The following is a 23348-nucleotide window of genomic DNA, read 5'->3' on the forward strand; positions in this document are numbered from 1 at the left end:
GTCCTGTTTATGCATTGAAAGTCACCACATAAACAAAATCGACCACGTTTATGCGGCGATGCTGTTATGCGGCGTTACAGTGCGTTATTACAGGTCATAATAGGTCTGATGCATCCACATTTACAAGGACGCCGTGCTTCTCTAGTGTTGCCACCAAAGTTTTGTACGACCGGATCTTAACGAAAAGCCATATTCTGATTTCGCAACAGGACCGCCGGCGGAACTATTGCAGGGTTATGGGTGGTAAACAGTAAAGGCCGCACTTGTACACGACTTGGTCATGTTATTAAGGCTGCTTGACATCGATGAAATAAGACACATAGTTTTGGTTTCTGGTAAAAAATACAGTTCGTCATAGCATACAGGCTGTCGGCGGAAACTGTAATGCATATAGTTCGTGGCGACCTGTAAGTGGTAATATCTGCCTCATGTAGTTTACGCGGTGGCCCTGTGCCTCCATGTCCGTCTATATGTGGTACTGTTTCAGCACTATTATTATTTCATCTGATCTGACCTTTCTTTCTTCTCGACTTTCGTTAATTCTTTCTCATTTCTGCCTCCCTTTCCAACACTTACATTTTCTCTTATACGTATCCTTTTATTCTGTCTTAACCACCTCTCTCCACTCTCATTTCTTTTTAACTTGTGCTCAACCTCGTCCCCCCTCCTCTCACTCTTCTACCCTTAAACACATTCTCTTTGCTCCGCTTAAACTCCACTCTGTCTTCCCCCTCTTCTACCCCTCAATCCTCCTCTCCCCTCCCTTCTTCTTCCTCTTTCTGTTCCCCTTGACTACCCCCTCAATCCCCCTCTCATCTCCCTTCTTCTTCCTCTCTTTGTTCCCCTTTACTACCCCTCTCTTCCCCCTACTCTACCCCTCAATCCCCTCTCCCCTCCCTTCTTCTTCCTCTCTCTGTTCCCCTTTACTACCCTCTCTCCCCCTCTTCTACCCCTCTTTCTACCCCCTCTTCTCCTCCTCATCTCTTTTCCCCTCTCGCCCCCCTCTCCTCTCTCTTCATCCTCTTTCTTCCCCCTCCCCATCCCTCTTTCCACTCACTTCCACTCTTCTATCCTCGCCCCCCCCCCCCCCCCGCTCCTGGTAACTTTCCTCAATTTTCTCCCTCTTCTTCCAGTTTATAGATGCAGACGGCATTTATTTTTTGCCTCAAGACAATCATTGCGTTAAACTGTGAGTGAGCGTTGTAAAGCTTTTTGAATTATTGAATACTTGAAGCATGTGTATATTATTGTCATTATTAATCATTATGTTTTTATTATTTATTCATCACAGTCCATGGAAGAATACCGATCAATTGAGTTGAGTTATTATTTCTGAATAGTTTAGCATCCTTTTGTTTCAGCCAATAATGAATAAATGAAATAATAAATAATAAAAACAATAATTACATGTGTCTTAAACAGCATTACAAATGTGTCGATGATACCCGAGTATTTTTGAGTTGACGTAAAAATACATGAACAAGCATGCATGTAGATCGCCAAAGACACGGTAAACTTTTTAGCACACTGTACTTTTTACGTGCAACGTTGAAAATTTCAAAAGCACTCATTACAATTTTGAAAGTTCTGGTCCCTAAGTTAAAGGTATATTTTTGACAATATCAAATATAGTCGAAACCCTCGATAAATACTCTTTATTTCCGCCAGAGGTAATTGAAATGTAAAACAAATGAAACGATCATACACAATTTTTTTATGTAAATAAAAACACTTACACATCTTGAGACCAATAATGAACAGAAATAAATGTATGCACTAATTCATGCTCGTGATATGTTATAACTATATAAACTTAAACTATTCATGGTTTTTGTCTCACAATCTGAATATATAATTGTTACAGAAATTATTATATTGTCGTCAGATAACTGTTTGATTGAGGTTGTTAATAGTAGTAGGGTACATACATGATGCTGTGATTTGGCCACCTACGTTCAACCCAACCACCCCTGTGCCAGGCGTGTTCCCGTGCCAGCCTAGCTGTGATTGGGCTACCTACGTTCATCCAACCACCCCTGTGTCAGGCGTGTTCCCGTACCAGGCTAGCTGTGATTGGGCTACCTACGTTCATCCAACCACCTCTGTGTCAGGCGTGTTCCCGTACCAGGCTAGCTGTGATTTGGCTACCTACGTTCATCCAACCACCTCTGTGCCGGGCGTGTTCCTGTGCCAGGCTAGCTGTTATTGGGCTTCCTACGTTCAACCAACCACCCCTGTGTCAGGCGTGTTCCCGTGCCAGGCTAGCTGTGATTGGGCTACCTACGTTCAACCAACCACCCCTGTGTCAGGCGTGTTCCCGTGTCAGGCTAGCTGTGATTGGGCTTCCTACGTTCATCCAACCACCCCTGTGTCAGGCGTGTTCTCGTGCCAGGCTAGCTGTGATTGGGCTACCTACGTTCAACCAACCACCCCTGTGTCAGGCGTGTTCCCGTGCCAGGCTAGCTGTGATTTGGCTACCTACGTTCAACCAACCACCCCTGTGTCAGGCGTGTTCCCGTGCCAGGCTAGCTGTGATTGGGCTACCTACGTTCAACCAACCACCCCTGTGTCAGGCGTGTTCCCGTGCCAGGCTAGCTGTGATTGGGCTACCTACGTTCAACCAACCACCCCTGTGTCAGGCGTGTTCCCGTGCCAGGCTAGCTGTGATTGGGCTACCTACGTTCAACCAACCACCCCTGTGTCAGGCGTGTTCCCGTGCCAGGCTAGCTGTGATTGGGCTACCTACGTTCAACCAACAACCCCCGTGCCAGGCGTGTTCCTGTGCCAGGCTAGCTGTGATTGGGCCACCTTCGTTTAACCAACAACCCCTGTACCAGGCGAATTCCCGTGCCAAGCTACTGCCTCAATGACCCCAGCAAACGTAAGCAACTAAATATGTTTCAGTAAAATAGTCAAATATGCATACAATCATTATTATATAAAATGCATGGGCATGAACTCAAATAATGTGTGTGTATGTGAGTAAACAATAGTGTTGTTCGCGACTGTGACCTGTGAAACGTAATTGTCGACATAAGCGAAAACAGAACATCACAAAAGAGCACAGAAAAAATGGTTTTAGAAAAGTTTTTTAAGCTGCACTCCCACAGATTGCACGTTTTGACAACTTTTTAATTTTTTATCTTGGAACGAGCCGATTTTTGCAAAAGTGCATGGAAACCAGTTATATAAGACTGCTAACAAAAAATAGGATCGCAAATATTTATACTTTAGTTCAAAAATGATGTTTTATACATTTTTCTTAAACCGTTAGTAACGGTTTAAGCCATAAAACAATAATTTTGAACGGAAATATGCAAATCTGCGCTCTGATCTTTTGACAGCTTTCTTTTATCATTGGTTTGCTAATATTTACGCAAAAATTGCCCTTTCCAAGACAAAAAATAAAAAGTTGTAAAAACGGTACATCCGTGAGTGCAGCTATAATATTGACAAAGTACGATTTTGCGCTTGGGTATAAGTATTTGTCGAAAGAAAATTAAAGTACAAATATCGCATTGTGCAGGAGAGAAACAGTAATAAAGTTAATGATATACTTCTAATACAAATCGTTCCAACTAGACTAGTATGACAGATATTTGGATAAACACTACCAGTAATCATTTTCCAAAATGCAATAACCGTTGTAGAAGTGTGAGGTAACTTAATAACAACTTTTTAACAACATTATATTTCATAGTTATAACATTCACATATACATACACGTCATAGGAGCTGTATCACAAGTACATACACACTTGTTCTTTGGTACTATTTGCTTAAATCATGATATAAGAATTTGCGTATTCCTCATTAGCTGCGTATCATTTTCATTGCTTGTTGAACTGTCTGCTTGGCAAATCAATTCTAAACTATAATTTATGAAGTTTTAACTATCACTTACAAGTGTATTTCAAATCTCTTATTGGAAAAACTAAAGTCGTATAATTCAGTACTGAAACAGTTGATTTGTGCTCAGCATAAGAGATTCACTCCCCGGAGTGCGTAGCATGTCTACAAATTGCTACGATTTGAGAACAATAACATACAAAATGTTAAAGCAGTTTCATAAATGCGTTGCTCCGTGTCACAGTTGTTGCTCCGTTTCCGTTAGTCGGCCTTTAAGTTGTTGCTTCAAGTCTAAGTTGTTGCTATAATTCCAAGTTGTTGCTCCGTGCAATCAAATTACGTTATAAAATATGTAAAACATGCGTTCGGAGTGCTATTTATAGAAGCTATAGGAAATGACCTGTCAATGCCTTAAACATGTACCAAGGAGAGACCCCTTCTGTGTAGGGAAGGAATATGGGGTGAAATATGTGGGGTGATATTGTGGATGGAATATATTGGTGAATATATTGTGTGGTTTGCTTGACATTTGCTATATAACAGCGTAGACCCGCGTACCTTCCAGTTTATCCAGGAGCAACCAGATAGACATACTGTATATGGAACGCCGGCACTGTCTATCGTAGTCCTAAAACAAATGTTTGTTTTTATTATATTACGTACCAAGTGCTTAACGTATTGTGCATCATGTAACATACATATACATATCAATGTTATGTCAGTATATCGGTATATGTTGTGGTTTTGTACTTATATTATGACAGTTTTTATTATATTATGCGGATACATCTTTATCATATATCATGTAGACATTTTATTACGTTACGTTCATTTTTTATTCCATAACTGTACGTTCATGGTAATGGTATTTGTTTATTATCAAAACGATTGTTTGAATGTCGCTCGTAGCTGCACAGCAACTCCACACACATATACTGATGACTAAACGATGAATCAGTAATATTTACATCCGTAGTTGATTTTCTGAACAATAAAAATTGCATTCGGTACTCCTCGGCCATTTTTATCGAAAACAACCTCGGATGTATTTGGACGGTTTACATACTCAAAAAGTGGTACGTTTAAGTCCGCTGCAAGTTGATCGCGTAGTAATTTTATTTAGCAGTGAAACTTTATGACTTAACTCTTCGGAATATTATGTTTGCAAAAATACACTTCATTGGCAATCAATTTAAACTTAGATCAATTAATACAATTTTAAAACACTATATTTAATTAATGATATAATTCAATAATATCCGAACTACTTCAACTGATATATCGGCATACATCCGAGGTTGTTTTTGATAAAAATGGCCGAGGAGCTCCGAATGTAAAAATTAAGTTAATTTTGCATGAACTGGTCGAACTTTCGGGACTCTTGTAAGCGGAGTTTGTCAAGAAAGCGACGCTCTGATTAGGCGCTGGTGAATGACCGTGCGTAGTGATCTCACAATGATTTACTTTATTGCTAAATATAGCAGGGTACATGCTCTGTTGAATGCCTGCCTGTTAACGAGTCATTATACATTTTGGCAACATTTGCTGTCCTAGGAGTTGCGTTCAAGCAGCCTTCTTATTAAGCTTTAACAATTGATTTTATATGAAACTTTATGGTTTGTTGCACATTGGTAGCAGACCATTTTATATATTAAACATATAGAAACATAAATTTTACATGTTGAAACATGTAAACATGACACAATTTGACTGTCTTCAGGTCATTTTTTGTGTTTATTTCCGGCTATGTAATTTTTAACTGCCAAGAGTTATGTAAGCAAAATTACCCTGCCAACTTGATTCTATGTTTGACTGAAAAGTTAATGCATATAAAAGGTACAATTATTCAATCCCTTCAGCAAAAAAAAAGATTCCCAAAATCTGTACCCAACGTTTTTAAAAGACTCTCATGTAAAAACAAGAGATTTATTCAAAATAATAACTGATCCCTTCATGTCTTAAGCGGTATATCAACCTCCATTTGAGGAGTCATCTTTCCCAAAAAACATTATTTGACAAATGGCGGATCATTTTAAAAATACAGGCGAGTAATCGATAATTTTAAGGACATTGATTAGATGCGTAATTTGTATATTTGTCTCTAATGTAACAATGTTTTTTCTTCAATTGATTTGAGTATGCTAATGGTTTATTAAACATTTCATCTGTATGTAATGGAGATTCAAAGAATATGTGTTGCTTATATCGTAGGTAGAAGGTATTGATTCTATTTTGATAAATTTACCAAGCGAATAATTATGGACGATAAGTTAGTGTCTTATTCCTTATTTTAAAATAAATAATTGTAGATATGCATAAAATCCCTTCTTTGTTATGTGTTTCGTATTTTCATTACAATTCAACAACTTTGTGAATTAAATATTGCACGAAAATAGAAAAGAAAATCGAACTAGTTCCCTATTCCTTATTCAAACTCGAATAAGTAACAGAAACGGTGAATTTTCAACTTTTTAAGTAAGATATTTTATATTTCATATAACTATGTAGAAGTGGTCTATATTAATTTTTTTAAAGAAATGCATTGTCTATTCAAGAGAATATTAGTACCTTAAGTGCTTTAATAACGTACCAAACTCCGAATAAGGAAGAAATCTTGAAAACGTCGAAAAAATTAACTTACTTGTTTTATCACTTTTCGACAAAATGACTTTGCAGAAGTTGTCTATATAAAAAGTTTAAAGAAATGCAGTGTCTTTTCAAGAGAGCTTTAGCGCTTAAAGTGCTTTAAAAACGCTCCAAATACAAATAGGGAACATAATTTACGAAAAAATACTGAATTTCAAAGTGCTTCATATGCTTATTTTTTGTCGAAATATCAATTGCACATTGATCTTATCAAATTATTTGAATAAATGCGTTGTCTTATTGAGCGGGATGGAGTGTTCCAGGTTCTTAATAACGCACACTAAGTTTAATAAGGAATAAGAAACTAGTTCCCTATTCATTATTTAAACTCGAATAAGGAACAGAAACGGTGAATTTTCAACTTTTGAATTAAGACATATTTTGATAAAAAAAACTATGTAGAAGTGGTCTACATAAAAAGTTTATAGAAATGCATTGTCTATTCAAGAGAGTTTTAGTACTTTAAATGCTTTAAAAACGTACCAAACTCCGAATAAGGAACAGAAATCTTGAGAACGTCAAAAATTCAACTTACTCGTATTATCACTTTTCTTCAAAAAATATGTGGAAGAAATGGTCTACATAAAACGTTAAAAAAGAAATGCATTGTCTATTTAATAGAGTTTTAGTGCTTAAAGTACTTTAAAAAAGCTCCAAAATCCGAATATGGAACAGAATTTAAAAAAAAATACTCAGTTTGAAAGTGCTTAATTTGCTTATTTTTTGACGAAAAATCAGTTGAACATTGATCTTAGCAAATGATTTGATTAAATGCGTTGTCTTAGTCAGCGGGATGGAACGTTTCAAGTACTTTATAACGCACAATACGTCGAATCAGGAATAATGAGTAAGGAACTAGTATTTTGCATAATACGCTCGATTGATTCGTTGCCAAAGAGAAGGCAGACATTGGCCGTCTTTAACTGTTTCTACAAAACAACAATTACAGAGGTAATGTCAAACTCTATTAGAAAAACGGCACCAAAGTTTAAGCAGTTAATTTGTAGCTTCCACCGACCACCGACGTTATATATAGGCTTATACTAATGTTGACCGCTGTAAAAAGATAATGATGTTGAGTTACCTATCAGAATGATGTTTGTTCCATGCATTTTGTTAAAAATGAGTTACACTAATGCATGAAACTCGTGTGAATGGTTGGGACATCGTGTTTAGGTAGAAGAGCATCATCAGGCCATGTTCGTCGTCAGCAGGCCATATTCGTGGTGGAGTTGATCCGAAAGATAAGAAGGGGTAAAGTGATTTTTGATTTTTAGCTTTACGGCGTTTTCGTCTACGTTCGGATAGATTGTCCCAAAGTAGTTGGTTGAGGAGCCTATCAACATTGCACAGGTGGTTGAACCTGTGGTGATTCTTGAGGATCTTATTTGAACTACCTTAATGTCGTTTTTTAATCCTCGGATAACAATTGTCTCACATAGTGTCCACATTTTCAAACATGGATCGACTTTTGAAAGTACATTTTCTCTAAGCTGGACCGTGATAGAATGTTCTCATAGAATTTTTGGCATTGAAGAGCGAGAAAATGATGATGTTACTCTGGAAAAAATATTGTTGATAGTATTTTCTCCTTGACACTGCCAGAGGATAGTATTGATATTAACTCCATAGATAGAGCTAGAAGAGTCGGTAATGCTGGAAATAGACCAAGATTAGTAATTGTAGATTTTAAGAATAATCAAGATAAATTCAAACTTTTTGAATATCGCCACAGACTCCGGGCTGAGAGAATACGTATTTCAAATGACTTATCATTTCTACAGCGTCAAAAGTTAAAAGATCTGAATAGTAGAGGGCTACAAGGTTATTTCAAAAACGGTAAATTGGCAACATACAATAAAATGACCACTAAGAACGAGTCTCGTATTGAATCAAGGGTGATAAAGCGCGCAGTCCGTCCCAGTTATGCTGGCGCTGTCAGTGGCGGTGCCCACATGGATATGGACTTATCTTCAGCTCCAAATTTTGCACTTCCTACAGATGGGCCCGAAAATCCTGGCTCAGATCAGAATATATTATAGCATGATGGTCAAAGCCCAATGTTAATAGTAATTACTCATGTTTGCAAAGGCTAGAAGATTTGATTGCTGACAATAATTTAAAGTTTTATGAACTACTACTGTGTGGTGATTTTAATGCAAGGACCGGGAATTTGCCAGATTATATAACATTTGTCGAGGTTCCAGAGCTTAATGATGTCAGGGATATTCTTGATGGAGATATCAAAGGCAGTCGTGTGATTCTGTTGTAAACAACTGTGGAAGACATTTACTTTTTGCAAGTCGTACGCTTGTTTCATTTTGAATGGACGACGTCTTATAGATAACTGTGATAGAGCATATGATAAATTTACATTTGTTAATCAAAACGGATGTAGTGTAATTGACTACTGTATTGCTACAAAAAAATGTTTTTGATTTAGCTGAGAATTTTACTGTTATTGATAGAGTAGAAAGTCCACACTTTCCAATATGTGTATCATTCGACGTGTTTTGAGCATATAGAAGAAATTAATGCTACACCTATTAAACGATATAACCTAAATACTGATACAAAACCTGAATATATTGCAGAATTATCTGCAGGCTATGAAAATGGCATATTCCATTCTTTAGAGTCTTGTATTAATAAAAGTGATAACGTTAATGATATAGTGGATAAATTAGAACATGTTATTAAACTATGCAGTGAAAATTTGTATACACAATTATTCATAGGAAAGTTAAGCCAGGGCATAAGGTTTGGTTCGATTCAGAGTGCAAGAATGCAAAAAGAGAATCAACATTTGCATTAAGGCAGTTTCGTTTATCTCATAATGTTGTTAATCTTCATAGTTATTTACATAAGAAAAATATATTCAAAAATATGTGTAAACGAAAACGATTTATACATGAGAAGCAATATTTATCACATATTGAAAAAAAATGCTAATAATTCAAAATTATTTTGGAAGGAAATAAACAGAATGTCAAAGCCTGTTCCTACGGAATCGCCAATTGATATAAATACTTGGTACCAGCATTTTAAGTCTTTGTTTTCTTCTGACATTGGAGTAAATGGTGGGGAGGCTAGGGTACAAGACGTAAATGTTTATGACTTGGATGAGGTGGAAAATATTCTTTTTAATAGTCCTATATCAAAAGAAGAGTTTATAGATACTATTAAAAAACTAAAACTGAATAAAGCGAGTGGAGGGTTTATTCTACCTGTGCATATTGTCTATGGTATTGATATTTTACTACCATTTATTTGTAACCAATTTAATAAATTATTTGCTTCAGGGTCATTTCCTGAAAAATGGTCTCATTCTATTATTGTACCATTGCATAAGAAAGGCAGTTTGGTTAATCCTAATGATTATAGAGGAATTTCACTTATTGATTTATTAAGTAAGATTTATATTTCTATTGTTACCGCTCGTGTGACTTTTTATGTTGAAGCTTAAAGTAGATTATCAGAAAGTCAGGCTGGTTTTAGAAAAGATTAAAGTACTACAGATAATGCATTTGTATTATATGCTGTTATAACCAAATACCTATAAAGGAAACGGAAGCCTGTGTATGTTGCTTTTATAGATTTTATAAAAGCATTTGACTCTGTTAACCGTTCATTATTGTAGGATGTTTTACGTAAAAACAATATCTCAGGGTGTTTGTCCAATAGGATTACGTTAAGGTTGTAGTTTAAGTCCAATAGTGTTTGCCTTGTTTATAAATGAACTGCATAGCTTGTTTTTAAACAACAATGTAAGAGGTTTACAACTTTTTCCTGATATAACTGAAATATTTCTAATTATGTTTGCAGATGATATTGCATGTGTATCTGACACCGTTGTAGTCCTACAAAGGCAGTTAAATATTTTACAGGATTTTTGCAATGAATGCAAGCTTGTTGTTAATATAGACAAAACGAAAGTTATGGTATTTAAGAATGGTGGGCAATTATCAAGACATGAATATTGGTATTATGCAAATAGTAAACTTGATGTTGTAAAGGGTTTTGATTATGTTTGTGTTCATTTTTCAAGTACACTATCTCTGTATAAAATGGCTGAACATATATCAGGCAAAACGAGTACTTTTGCATGTTTTAAGTTATAGTACCATATAAAACATTTTTCAAAGTATTTGATGCAAAAATCATGCCAATTATGTTATATGGCTCAGAGTTGTGGGGACTTAATACGGTTTGCATTGATAATGTACATATGTTGGGATGCAAGAGGTTCTTGAATGTTCAATAAAACGCTTGTAATGATGTGGTTTTAGGTGACTTGTGACGTTATCCTATGTATATATATATATATATATATATATATATATATATATATATATATATATATATATATATATATATATATATATATATATATATATATATATATATATATATATATATATATATTCATCTAAACGTTGTATTAGATACTGGACTCGCCTTCTTAATATGCCGAAAACTAGAAACCCTAAATTATGTTATAATATGCTTTTATATTATGATAGCATCGGCTTTTGTAATTGGGTGTCTACTGTAATCTATATCGTAACGGCTTTGGCTACATTTGGGAAAGCCAACATGTCAATAATGTTACGTTGTTTTTATTCCAGTATACTAATAGGTTAAAAGATCAGTATTTGCAAATATGGAGAGCCAAATGTATAGCGAATAGAAAGTTATCATTATATTCTCAATATAAAACAAATTTAACACTTGAAACATATGTTTATGTTTTAGATGTAGCTAAATTTCGTAAATGTTGTGCATCATTCAGATGTTTTGTACATAATCTTTCTATAGAAACCGGTAGACATTTTGGGATACAGAGAGAAGAACGCACTTGCCCATACTGCGAATGTAATATTGAAGATGAATTCCATTTTTTGTTGATATGTCCTTTGTATAATGTTTTAAGGAATGTTTATATTGCAAAATACTATCGAGAAAACCCTACTATTGATAGATTTTATAATTTAATGTCTAGTACAAATGCTTTGAATATACGTAATTTAGCAATGTTTATTTATTATGCATTTGAAGTAAGAAATTATTTTATGGACATTTGAGTTTGATATCATAACATGTTATTATCACTATCTATCATGATTGTTTGATATATGTATGATATTGTGTTTGTGTATGGGCCGGAGGCCTTTTGAACAATAAACTTTGAACTTTACCACACACGTGATATAATGTTATAAAACAATACGTTGCCAATGCATGTTGGTTAGAGCTATTATATGAGAAGTCTGTTTATTATCGTTAGGGGTCAAATAAAGAGAAAAAACGAAAAATACATGTTCTCTAAGCTTGACCGTGATACAACAAACTTAATGGAAAGCTCTGTCGGTCGAAGCCATTTTATAAGATGTAATATGTTTATAAATGTAGGTGTTAGAGTAGGGAAAACAAGATAGTAAAGTCCTTAACAATTGATCAAATTCTACTAAAATACAACATAATTGAAAACGCTGTTGATCATTTTTAGGCAAAGTAAACATCCCCAAAAATTCGAAAAAAAAAAAATTCAAATTGTTGCCAAAATATATAATGACTCTTACATGCTTCTTTTGTTGTTTTACGAAGAATTTAAATGCAAGACGTTTTCATTTGAAAAAGCTTGATTTTGCATTTGATAAGCAAATAATAAAAACAAATGAAAATTGACGCGGGTTTTACTACGGTTCGTCTGCAACAACTGTCAAAACAAACATAGCTTATGTTTTCCGATTTCTTTCTAAGACAAATGTATGATCCATTATTGGATTTAGACAATGAAAATGGGTAACTTCTTGTCCAAGGTAACTAAAACGTCAGAATTTTTTTTTTTTTTTTTTCTTTTAACTTTTGCATATATATTAAAGTGTTGTGATTCGCTATTCTTCTCGAATTGTCCATATTAAGAGGGTTTTTTCAAACTCGCGAAAATACATGAGACTTTGACATTCTCGTATCATTTCATGCATTTAAATGTAAACGAAGATATCGCCTAATTCTATCGTAGAAAGATAGTATTCAATCAACATGACCACATTTTATGCCCACTCACATGGGTCATGCATATGAGTTAAAATGTTTTGAAAATACTCTTGATTAAAATAAACATATTACAACATAATCGTTATTATCTCCACATATTTTACAGAAACTACCAGATGATTAAAAGAAAAATCTTTGACAATTTATTTTTTTCTGCAAATTACTTATGGACTATTTATTATGCGGGGGATAAAAGGACGACAAATGCTCTAACCATTTACATTCGATCTACACGTTTTGTTCCCCTTTGTTGTAATCAAAGAATTGGTCTCACATTATAAGAGCAAAAAAATAAAAAAAAATAAAAAGGAAAAATGTAAATATAGGATTGATTCTTATTTTATATGCGTTCATGCAATATGAACTCTTGGAAGCGATTTTGCATATTTTTAAGTGACTGTGTAGGGCACAGATATACATAACATATCTAGTGTGTTCGTTGATATGAAACATATCGTTTCGACACAATACATAGTCTCTACAGGTTAAAAGGTTTGAAATTTAGCGTGTAATGTTTACAAAACATAACAAAATCATATTTTTTTTCTCGGTGTTGTACCAAACATTCATCATATACAATTTTTCTGACAAAAAACATGTTTTTATTAAGCACTTAGATGTTTGTGCTGGCGCAAAGTTCGCTCGGTCTAGAGTTTCACGCCTGATGCGGACAAGCGAAGTGCGATTGACTGTTGACTGCTACGTGGTGATTACGCACTTTTTTCCAACTCAATAAAGTTATAATCTTTGGCTTAACAAATTGTTTTATACACATTGGACAGTTTTATTTAAATTATTTTAAACTTTTGAACGTTTCTTAATTCATGCCTTTTATCAACACAGGCAAATAATGGTGTTTTAACATTTTTTCTTCAACGGTCTGGATTGCTGAACGCTAAACCCCCACCACCAGGACGTCTGATGGACAATGACTAAACGGTGTTAATGTAAACATCACCAAAATTGTTGGGAACCAACTGTTTGGCAATTTCAATCACCTGCCTGTCCATGTGGCTCGTTGCTACACCATTTAGAACAGAGTCGAACCCAGCATCGAACAGACTGGCACACTGTATATAAATCAACCCAAAACAGTTTCATCTGCAGAAGGCAGGACTTGTTCTACAAACTCCACAACAAAAGTAACATGCAACCAATTTATTGACAATAATATTATGTTTTTTACCATATCCGCCACTCCTGCCTCCTGATGTAAACCGCTTTCTGATCTTATTGATCTCTTAGACCTTGGAAATTTAATCAAATGTGAACATGAAACCATCTCTTGTAAACGTAATTCTTACCAACAGAAATAAATCTGTGTATGAAAACTTTAAACTTTGCAACCGGAGTCAGTGACTGCCAAAATATTATCAGCACTGTGATAAACAATACCATACCAAACTTAGAAAAAAAAATAAGTACACCTTCAGATGTTTGAAACATCTAAACGTTTAAGATTACATATCAGATCTTAAAAAAACTTAAAATTCACGATTCAGACGATATAAACACTGTGTACAACTCATTTGAAATCCAATTTACTTTAGTAATAAATAAATATGTACCGGAGAAACAAATGAATGGACAAAACGAAAAATTACCATATATGAATAGAGCTCTTCGCAAGGCTATTTATCAAAAGAAAATGTTTTATCATAAGTTTCTTTAAAACAAAAACTCTAAAAGCTGGGAAAAATACAGAGCTGCTAGAAACTTGGTTACCAATATAAAGAAAAAGTATATCAACACATATTTTCAAGAGAGATGGATGTGTCGGCGGCAGCAAATCCACTTCTGGAGAGCAACTAAGTCCTACTAACATGTGTATCTAAGAAATCAAAAAACGCCAACCAAAATAAGATTATTTTAAGTGAAAAAACAAAACATTGTTACCGAAAATGCTGATGTTGTAGAATTTTTAAATGATTTGTTTTCACAAATGTAGCTAAAGAAATTGGACACACACTCAAGACTATGTTTTTGAACCAGACAGTCACCCAAGTTTATCTAAAATTCATGAAAAAATCTTTGCAAAAAAATGCTTTTAAGCATTCTGATTAAAACAAAATAAAAACATTTGTAAAATAATAAATAAAATTGACCATAAGAAGGCCTCAGGAGTTGACGGGAGTTCAGTTAAATTTTTAAAAGCTGGCAAAGAGGCTGGTGTCCCGCATCTTACTTCTCTTGTAAATATGTCAATCAGTACTGGTGTCTTCCCAGAAAAAGTAAATGCACACAAGTCACTCCTATCTTAAAGAAAACCCAGACCCTATGGATAAGTGTAATTATAGACATGTTAGCATATTGCCAATTCCTTCTAAGATTTTTGAGAAAGTACTAGGTAAGCAAATGTCCTTATATTTTAGTAATATTTCATGACTTCCTATGTGCTTTTAGAAAAGCACACACATTAATATGGCTTCTTGAGGAATAGAAATCTGAACACATGTATGTAGCTGCCATTTTTATGGATTTATCTAAAGCCTTTGACTCATGATATTTTTTAACACAAATTGTCTGCTTATGGCGTCTCTGTGAATTCTATCAGAGTGTTAAAATATTATTTGACTGATAAAAAACAACAAGTTTAGATAGGTAATATTGTTAGTTAATGGGCAGATACACCGAAAGGTGTTCCCCAAGGATCAATTTTAGGACCATTTCTTTTGAACGTTTAAATGAATGATACTTTCTATTTTATAGGGCAAGGCACTCTGCATAACTATGCTGATGATAACACCATTTCCTTCCACTCCCCTTAGCTTGACGAACTGATCTACTATTCACTCATTGAACTTGTCATGTCATAACAATGCCAGGCAACAAAAACACGAAGAGATGCCCGCTCTGTACGAGCATCGTGCAGCGTCTAATGGCACAAATAAGAAGTCAACACGGTTACAGGCTAACCGAGCTGAAGGTGAAGATCGTCGCAAATATCGGCAACATCCAAAGGCGCACGGCGGTCCGAGGCCGCCTGTACAAGATATGCCCGGTGGACGGATGCAGAGCCGTGACACTTCGGAGGCAGCACGTACTCGACGCTGATGATATACGCCGGCTCCATGCGCAGCCGGTCGGAAGATACGAGATGCCAGACCTGGAGATGGTCCAGGGCGTTTGCCTAATGCCCGCAAAGGTGGCCGACTGAACCGAGGATCAGCACGATGAGCTGGCCGTTGCGAATACCGACATCCGCCCTAGACGCAGTACTAAGCTCGATGAGAATGACTTCGACGAAGGTCCCGACAAGCCATTCATTCGAGCAGAAGAGGACTCAGACGCCGCAACCACATGACGTGCCCTGATAGCGATGGCTTTCGCGATGAGCAAGATGCGATACCCGACAGTCCGCGTGTGCAGCTGGGTGCAGACGCACTTGTGTTCCGCCCGCAACTCCGGCTTTGCGCCGATATAGCCGAACAGAACGCATGTACAACGCAGAAGTTCCTCGACTACTGTGGGGGGACATGCCCGGGGAGGTCGCGCTGAGCCTGCACTATCTGCAATACCATATATTGCGATAGCAGGGTGCTAGCGCCGGGAACGCTTATGAGCCGGCTAACCATACTACTATTGTTCGCCACCTGCCTGCACTACCTGGGTCGCCTGACTGCCGAACGCTTCGCCACGATCAAGTACTCGCTTGGCGGTACAAAGAGATCGCTTAACAAGCAGGAGGTCAGGCGTTGGCTGACACTAGCCGTAAAATACAGGGAACGAGCTGTGGCTACCGGAAACTTGAGTGTGGTCTACGAACACTGCACGAACACGGCGGCAATGAACCGCGCGGTGCTTGAGGAGGTTTGGCCGGCCAATGTACACCGCGCCCGGAGATACATAACGTCAAACTTCGTACTCGCCTCTGTTGAGCGAAGCTGCGTCTTGGAGGGTATGACGATCGAGAAAATAGAGGCGACCGGACAAGAGGGTGACGCGAGACGAGATCGCCGTCGCAAACCACAAGACGGCCAATTTGGGTAATTTTCTGATACCGGCACTTGAGCGACGGCACCTGGCAGTACTGGCACTGTGTCGTTACGTCCTTGAGATTCACCACACGACCACACACCACTTAGTATAAAGCACTGGGCGGCCATTTCCTAGCAGTATGATGGGCTACGAGCTACGAGAAGCGTGGTGCGAGACTGGCTTCCCGGCTGCGTACGATTATATCAGCAGTACGAAAACTAGGAAACGCTTTGTCACCCTAATAGCAGACTTTCGGTCTGAAATGTTGGAGGCAGTCGCACGTAAGTGCAGGCATTTCAACGACACTAAGAGGCGTTATTACGACCTCGGTTTCGGGTCATCATAAGCAGTGCAAACAGTGAACGTAGAGAGGTACGTGGAACGGGCGTGTGAGCTCCAGCAGCTCCACTATGTGGCCCCTAAGTGCAATTTGATGTTATGTGATTTGTTTCTTTGTAATCGGAACAGTATCTGTTAAATGGTTCACTTTCTTGAACTTTCACACTTTGAAATAAACTATTTTCTAGTTGTAGACATTGTGTTGTTTTATATACTCAAAGATGCTAACAGGAAAATAATCTTAGTTAAAGATAATGTTTAAAATATTGAATATAATACATGTGTACTGCAAACTGATAGGGGGCTAATGTCTATAAACGATGAGAAAAATCTTGAAAGGCTTGATAGAGTAGAGCAGCATTTAAATAGACTTGATGCAGACAAACTTAAGTGTTCCTTGAGAGTATTCGTGGATCCTGAAAATGAAGGTGACAATACTGATTTACCAAATTTTATCAGTGATAAACTGTTCTCCTCTTGCCAAGAAAATGATTGTTTAAATACCATAACGATTTACCAGCTAACGGCATACGCATATCCAATAACCTGTCATTCTCCCAAAGACAACAACTAAAAGACATTTACAAACAAGGTCATGTTGGTAAAAATGGTGAGCTTGTCATAAAGAAAAAAACAATACATTAAACGTTGAGGGCGGTCGAGTTTTCCGGCGAGTGAATCGACGACTACCGAATACCACTGAAAGCACTAAATAAACGGAGATGCATGTTTCAAACCTTGAAATAGAACATTCTGGCGCTACGTATTATGATAAATATGGATATCGCCAAGGACCAAGGCAGACAAGTGATACAAGTACTTTTTCAACTTTCTTAACTTGGAATATTGGAGGACTTCGATCAAAATGTGCTATTACAGAGTTTATTTCGTTCATATCACAGTACGATCTAATAGTTTTGTAGAAACTTGGGATGTTAATAGCAGTTACTGAACGCAATATATATCAAATCATGACTTATTTTGTATCAATGCAAAGTTGTCCAATGTCGGAGGAAGATGTATGGGTGGTGAAGTAACTGTATTTGTGAGAAAGAACATATCAACATTTCTAAAGCCTATATAAACAGACATTTGAAGATCTTATTTAAAAGGTAGCGACACATTTCTGAAGCCATAAAGAAGAAACGTATATTTGGTTTGATAGCAAATGTCTAATAGCTAATAGAACGACGAGGAAGTATTTGCGAAGCTTTAGATAAGGTTAAAGTCAAATTCATCTTAACGAATATGTTAAAGAAAAAAATGATAAACTCCTTGTAGGAGAAACCGATACCAATATGAAAAGGTATTCACAAACAAATTGCAACGGAACATAAATAACTCCAATGACTATCAAACAGTGATTCTGTTGACAGCTCTATTGTTTCATTGAACACGTGGTATTAGCTTTTCAATCGTTTATTCTCTAGCAGTACAATCGACTGTAACGCGCTACCGGAAGATGCCAGACGAAAAGAAAGTGTTGACGATATCACAGACAATATATTTAATTCGAAAATTACAGAAACTGAGATAATTGAAAGTGTCAAAAGTCTTAAAGCAGAAAAAGCTGTTGGTGCGCTAATGAAGCCAAGACAATTTATTAATGGTATGAAGCCATTGTTGGTAAATTGTTTAATAGAATATATTCGTCTGGTAAACTACCGACTGCATGGACAGCGTCTATTATTATAACTGTACATAAAAAGGGAGATAAATATAACACCAAGAATTACTGAGGTATTGTACTCGTAGATGTATAAAGCAGAATTTACATATCAATTATAACTGCCCGTTTAACATTTTATGTTGATGTATGTAGAAAACTTTTGGAATTTCAAGAGGGTTTTAGAACTAACTAAAGTACCATTGATAATGCATTTGCCCTATTAGCGTATATCATGAAGAAACCTTTGTATGTGGCTTTCATTGATTTTCAAAAATCATTTGACTCAAATGTTAGAGTAAAGTTATATGGCGTTCTTAGTCATAATGGTGTTAAAGGAAATTTATATAAATATATGAATCTCTAACTGCAATATATTTTTTAGTAAAAGCATACGTCAAGACAGATGGAGGATGTTCTATTGTTTCATATTCGGTCGGACTGCGCCAGGGCTGTATCCTAAGTTCAGTCTTTTTTGTATGTTTTTTAAATGAATTGTCTAAGTATTTATCTAATAATGATGTTAGAGGAGTTCAGCATTTCAAAATTATACAAAATACTTTTGTTCATGTTCGCTGACGACATAGCTTTAATGTCTGATACAGTTAGTGAATTACAAAGACAAATCAATTTACTTCTAGAATATTGTTCTGATTTGAAGCTTATTGTTAATATAGATAAGTCAAAAATTGTTGTTGTTTTTTAAATTGTGGTATTATTGCATCAAGGGAAAATGGTTTTATGGTAACAATCGTTTCGAAGTTTTAAACGGTTTCACATATGTCGGTGTATATTTTACGAATATACTGTCTTTGTATAAGATGGCAGAGTCTGTTGCTCTCAAGGCGAAACGTGTTTTGAATCAAGTTGCTACTTCTCTTCAACACTTGTGTTATGTACCTTATTCAATGTATTATAATGCAAAAATAAATCGTATTCTTTCATATGGGTCTGATTTATGGGGACTCAAGAATAATTATGCAATATTTAAAACTGTCCATGTTATTGCTTATATAAAGATAATTCTAAATGTGTCACCGAATGCTTGTAACGATGCAGTATTAGCTGATCTAGGAAGATTTCCTATATAATATATACATATATTTGATATATATATATGTACGGTGCTGTATGAAATATTGTATTAGAATTTTGAGTTTGAAGAATGATAGGTATGTTAAGAAATGTTATGATATGCTTTAGTTCTATGATCATTTAGGCTTTGGCTCTTGGGTGTCGAATGTTAAGAATAATTTGTATGGAGCGACAGAGTGTGGGTAATATAAACTGTTTTTGTATCAATATGTTCAAAGGCTTAAGGATCAGTATGTACAAAACTGGAGGGAAAGGTTTTCTCAAATAGAAAATTGTTTCATTATGCTAACTTTGAAAATAACTATGAAGTTGAAAATTATGTGTATGTTATAGAATTTAAAAAAAGATGTTTTGCAAGATTTAGGAGTTCATGTCATAATCTCATGATAGAAAAGGGAAGGCATTATGTAATCGATAAAGAATATCGTTATTGCCTATATTGTGAATGTATTGTAGAAGACGAATTTCATTTCCTACTTGTTTGTCCATTGTATTCAAGTATACGCGTCAAGTGCATACAAAGTTTGTATTGTATTACGACTATCCAACCTTACACACATTCTACAATCTGTTGTCATGTCAAAATGAATTGATTATAAAAAATACAGCTTTATTTGTATACGATGCTTTTAATTTGCGAAATGAATATTTTATAGATAATGGTATAAGCACCTGATAATGTTCTTACACTATCTATATAATTATTAAATTTACTATAGCTAATACCTAAATTTATTACAATCTTGTCCTGCTAGATATGTGTATGTTTGTCTAATATATAATGCTTAAGTTTGAATTTTAATGACCAGATATACCTGTTGTAATGATATATGTATTTGTTGTAAATATGATTGGGCCGGAGGTCATATATCATAATGAATACCTATCTATCTACATGATGTCAAACTTCGTACTCGCCTCTGGGGACCGAGGCGGCGTCTTGGAGGATATGACGATCGATGAGATAGAGGCGACCGCACGGGAGATGACGCGAGACATGATCGCCGTCGCTAACCACAAGACGGCCAATCTATGGAATTTCTGATACCGGCACTTGAGCGACGGCACCTGGCAGCTCTGGTACTGTGTCGTTACGTCCGTAAAATAACACCCACGATCACCCATCCTTTAGTGTAGTGCACTGGATGGCGAATTCCTAGCAGTAGGGTGGGCTACGAGCTACGAGAAGCGTTGCGCGATACTGGCTGCCTGGCTGCGTGCGGGGATCTCAGCAGTACGAAAAATTGGAAACGCTTCGTCACCCTAATGAGAGACTTTCGGCCGGACATGCGGAAGGCGGTCGCGCGCCAGCTCAGGCATTCCAACGACACTGAGAGGCTTTATTACGACCTCAGTTTTGGGCCCTCACAAGCTGAGTGCAAACAGTGAACGTAGCGAGGAACGTGGAGCGAGCGTGAGCTCCAGCAGCTTCACTAGGTGGCCCCTAAGTGCGATTTGATGTTATATGATTTGTTTCTATGTAATCGGAACAGTATCTGTTCAATGATTCACATTCTAAAGCTAACGCACACTTTGAAACGAACTATTTCCTAATTGTAGACATTGTGTTGTTTTATATACCTAAGATGTGCTGTTTTCAAAACAAGGTCTAAGGAGCAGCTTAAGAATTGTTATTTCCATCATTTAAATACCCGTATCCATAACCCTAACCCTGACAGTATGGACGCTTGCAAAAGAGGTTCTTGGCGTGGGAACCGTCGGTACTGAGGAGACAGACTTGGAGGCGGTTACTGCCCGTGTTGACCTCTCATCGAACGTTTATGACTTCCGGCACCCAGTCCTCGTTTTTGCTCCGTGCCTGTGTGCGCGCCAGGTAGTCACGCTGAATTCATTTGTATATCATCAGCATCTCCTCGCGACGTTCCCTCTGGATCCGCCGTGCAACCTTAGCCAGCTCCATCTTGAAAAAATTGTAGTGATGAATAACGATAATTGTCAAGGCTGACACCTGATAAGAAATTTTGTAAAATATTGAAGAAGCATGACTAGAGGGCTTACATTTTGAGGAGGGCCCCGAACTGCCACTTGCCCATCCGCCGGTCCATCGCCTTGGGGTATAACAAACACAATTGTGATGTAATTGTTTAAACACAACATTTTTACCCTACACTTGTTTGCCCCTTTTCGTGTATTTTGACTATATATGAAACAATCATTTAGTAATGTTTATAAGAAAGAACATGGCACAACTTACCAATAACAATTTGTCTATTAAATATTTTATAAGAATACACATTTCATCAGCTTAATAAGAAGCCATTAAATTTGACTAGCGTTCGCAACAATACAGTGTACTCATTGTCATAAAGTTTTCAGACCATATTTACTATCTCGGTCGAATTATGTCCGTATGACAAGACAATGTAGAAAAAACAACAGAGCGATCTAAATTTAATTTCTGAAATGAACGTATGTTAATATTATTGTTGTTTAAGTACTTTCAAAAAGTACAAACACGATGAGAACTACTCGTAAACTTGAATATCTCGGTCACAGCAAAGACACGATGTTATTGCTTTTTTATAGATAGTTTAAACACAAAGTATAAAACTTTATTACCATGCGATAACAAGAAACATTCAAAAGGTCATAATAATTGCTTCCATCGTTATGTGTCAACTGCATAAAGTCGCTTATTTATGGTATTTTATGATATTGTAAACATAATATATGTATTAATGGAATTTGGGCTTTTATGCCTTAGAGTGTATTTAATGGCGTGTTGATTAAATCTTGCATACCCAATTTTATTGTCATATGTATTGGAGCTACGGCAATAATGTGGTCTGACCTTGCCAAACGTGTGAAATCTGTTTTTGAACAACTCATCTAGCCTAGCCGTCAACTATAAATTTTAGAACACTGTCACCATGCCATCTATAATAAGTTGGAGACAAAATCTCGTTTTCGTTGACTTTGTGATACTAACAAAAGCACGCATAAAATCATTGCATCGGGTCATATTCATATTTATTATACCTCACACAAATGCGTCCCTTCTTTGTAAATATAAACTCTATCGGTCCGTATATAACTGGTTTTTTATGAAAATCCAGTTTTATGACGTCAGCGGTCCATATCATATTTTGGCCGGTCCGGACCTCGCCCAAAATGTAATATGGACCGATGACGTCATGCAACTGGTAGATGCGGCTTGCTTTTTTCGCAACGACGTAGATTTGTCGCAAGTAAACGTTATCAGCTTTGTTCAATACAACACATCTTAAGTGCATTAAAAATAATTAATGGTACTATAAAATGTTCGGTAAAATATAAGAAATATTAACACACCACTTCAGGTCATATGGCGTTATAAGGACCGGCCAGTCAGCCCTCGAAGGTGAATGGACCGAGGCTAATGCTGACTGACCGGTCCTTATAATGTCATATGACCCGAAGTGGTGAGTAATATTTCCTAAATATTTAACATCATACTCAAGTGGAAGAATTTAAACCAGTATCAAACACAAACAATAATTGTATAAGTTGGAATTCACATTATAGTTACTGTTATGTTATTGTGCAGAATCTAATTAGAAAAACAATCTCAACATGAAGCGTACTTAGATGATGCAAGAAGGTTAAATTCTGCAGATAATGGTACAACCTTTAATGTTTGCCATTATTTAAGGAAAAACTAATACGAATATTTATAGCAATATTCACTGCTGTCGGTCTCTTCCTTATTTTCAGC

At 36.3% G+C, this 23348-nt stretch overlaps 2 protein-coding genes across 2 annotated transcripts in view; one reads left to right on the forward strand and one right to left on the reverse strand.

Annotated features, from left to right (window-relative positions):
• The first annotated feature begins 1485 nt into the window (after positions 1–1485).
• Positions 1486–2818, forward strand: LOC128205893 (uncharacterized). The gene is made up of 2 exons (XM_052907944.1): positions 1486–1510; positions 1980–2818. The coding sequence occupies exons 1-2, from the start codon at positions 1486–1488 to the stop codon at positions 2816–2818; spliced, it is 864 nt and encodes a 287-aa protein (XP_052763904.1).
• An 18664-nt stretch (positions 2819–21482) lies between these two features.
• LOC128205894 (uncharacterized) overlaps positions 21483–23348 on the reverse strand; it is a 60829-nt gene continuing 58963 nt past the window's right edge. The window contains exon 9 of the mRNA XM_052907946.1: positions 21483–21602. Coding sequence (XP_052763906.1) covers positions 21483–21602 — 120 coding nt within the window. The remainder of the gene's footprint in view (positions 21603–23348) is intronic.

This window comes from Mya arenaria, chromosome 10 (assembly GCF_026914265.1).
Source record: "Mya arenaria isolate MELC-2E11 chromosome 10, ASM2691426v1".
Classification (NCBI taxonomy): domain Eukaryota; kingdom Metazoa; phylum Mollusca; class Bivalvia; order Myida; family Myidae; genus Mya; species Mya arenaria.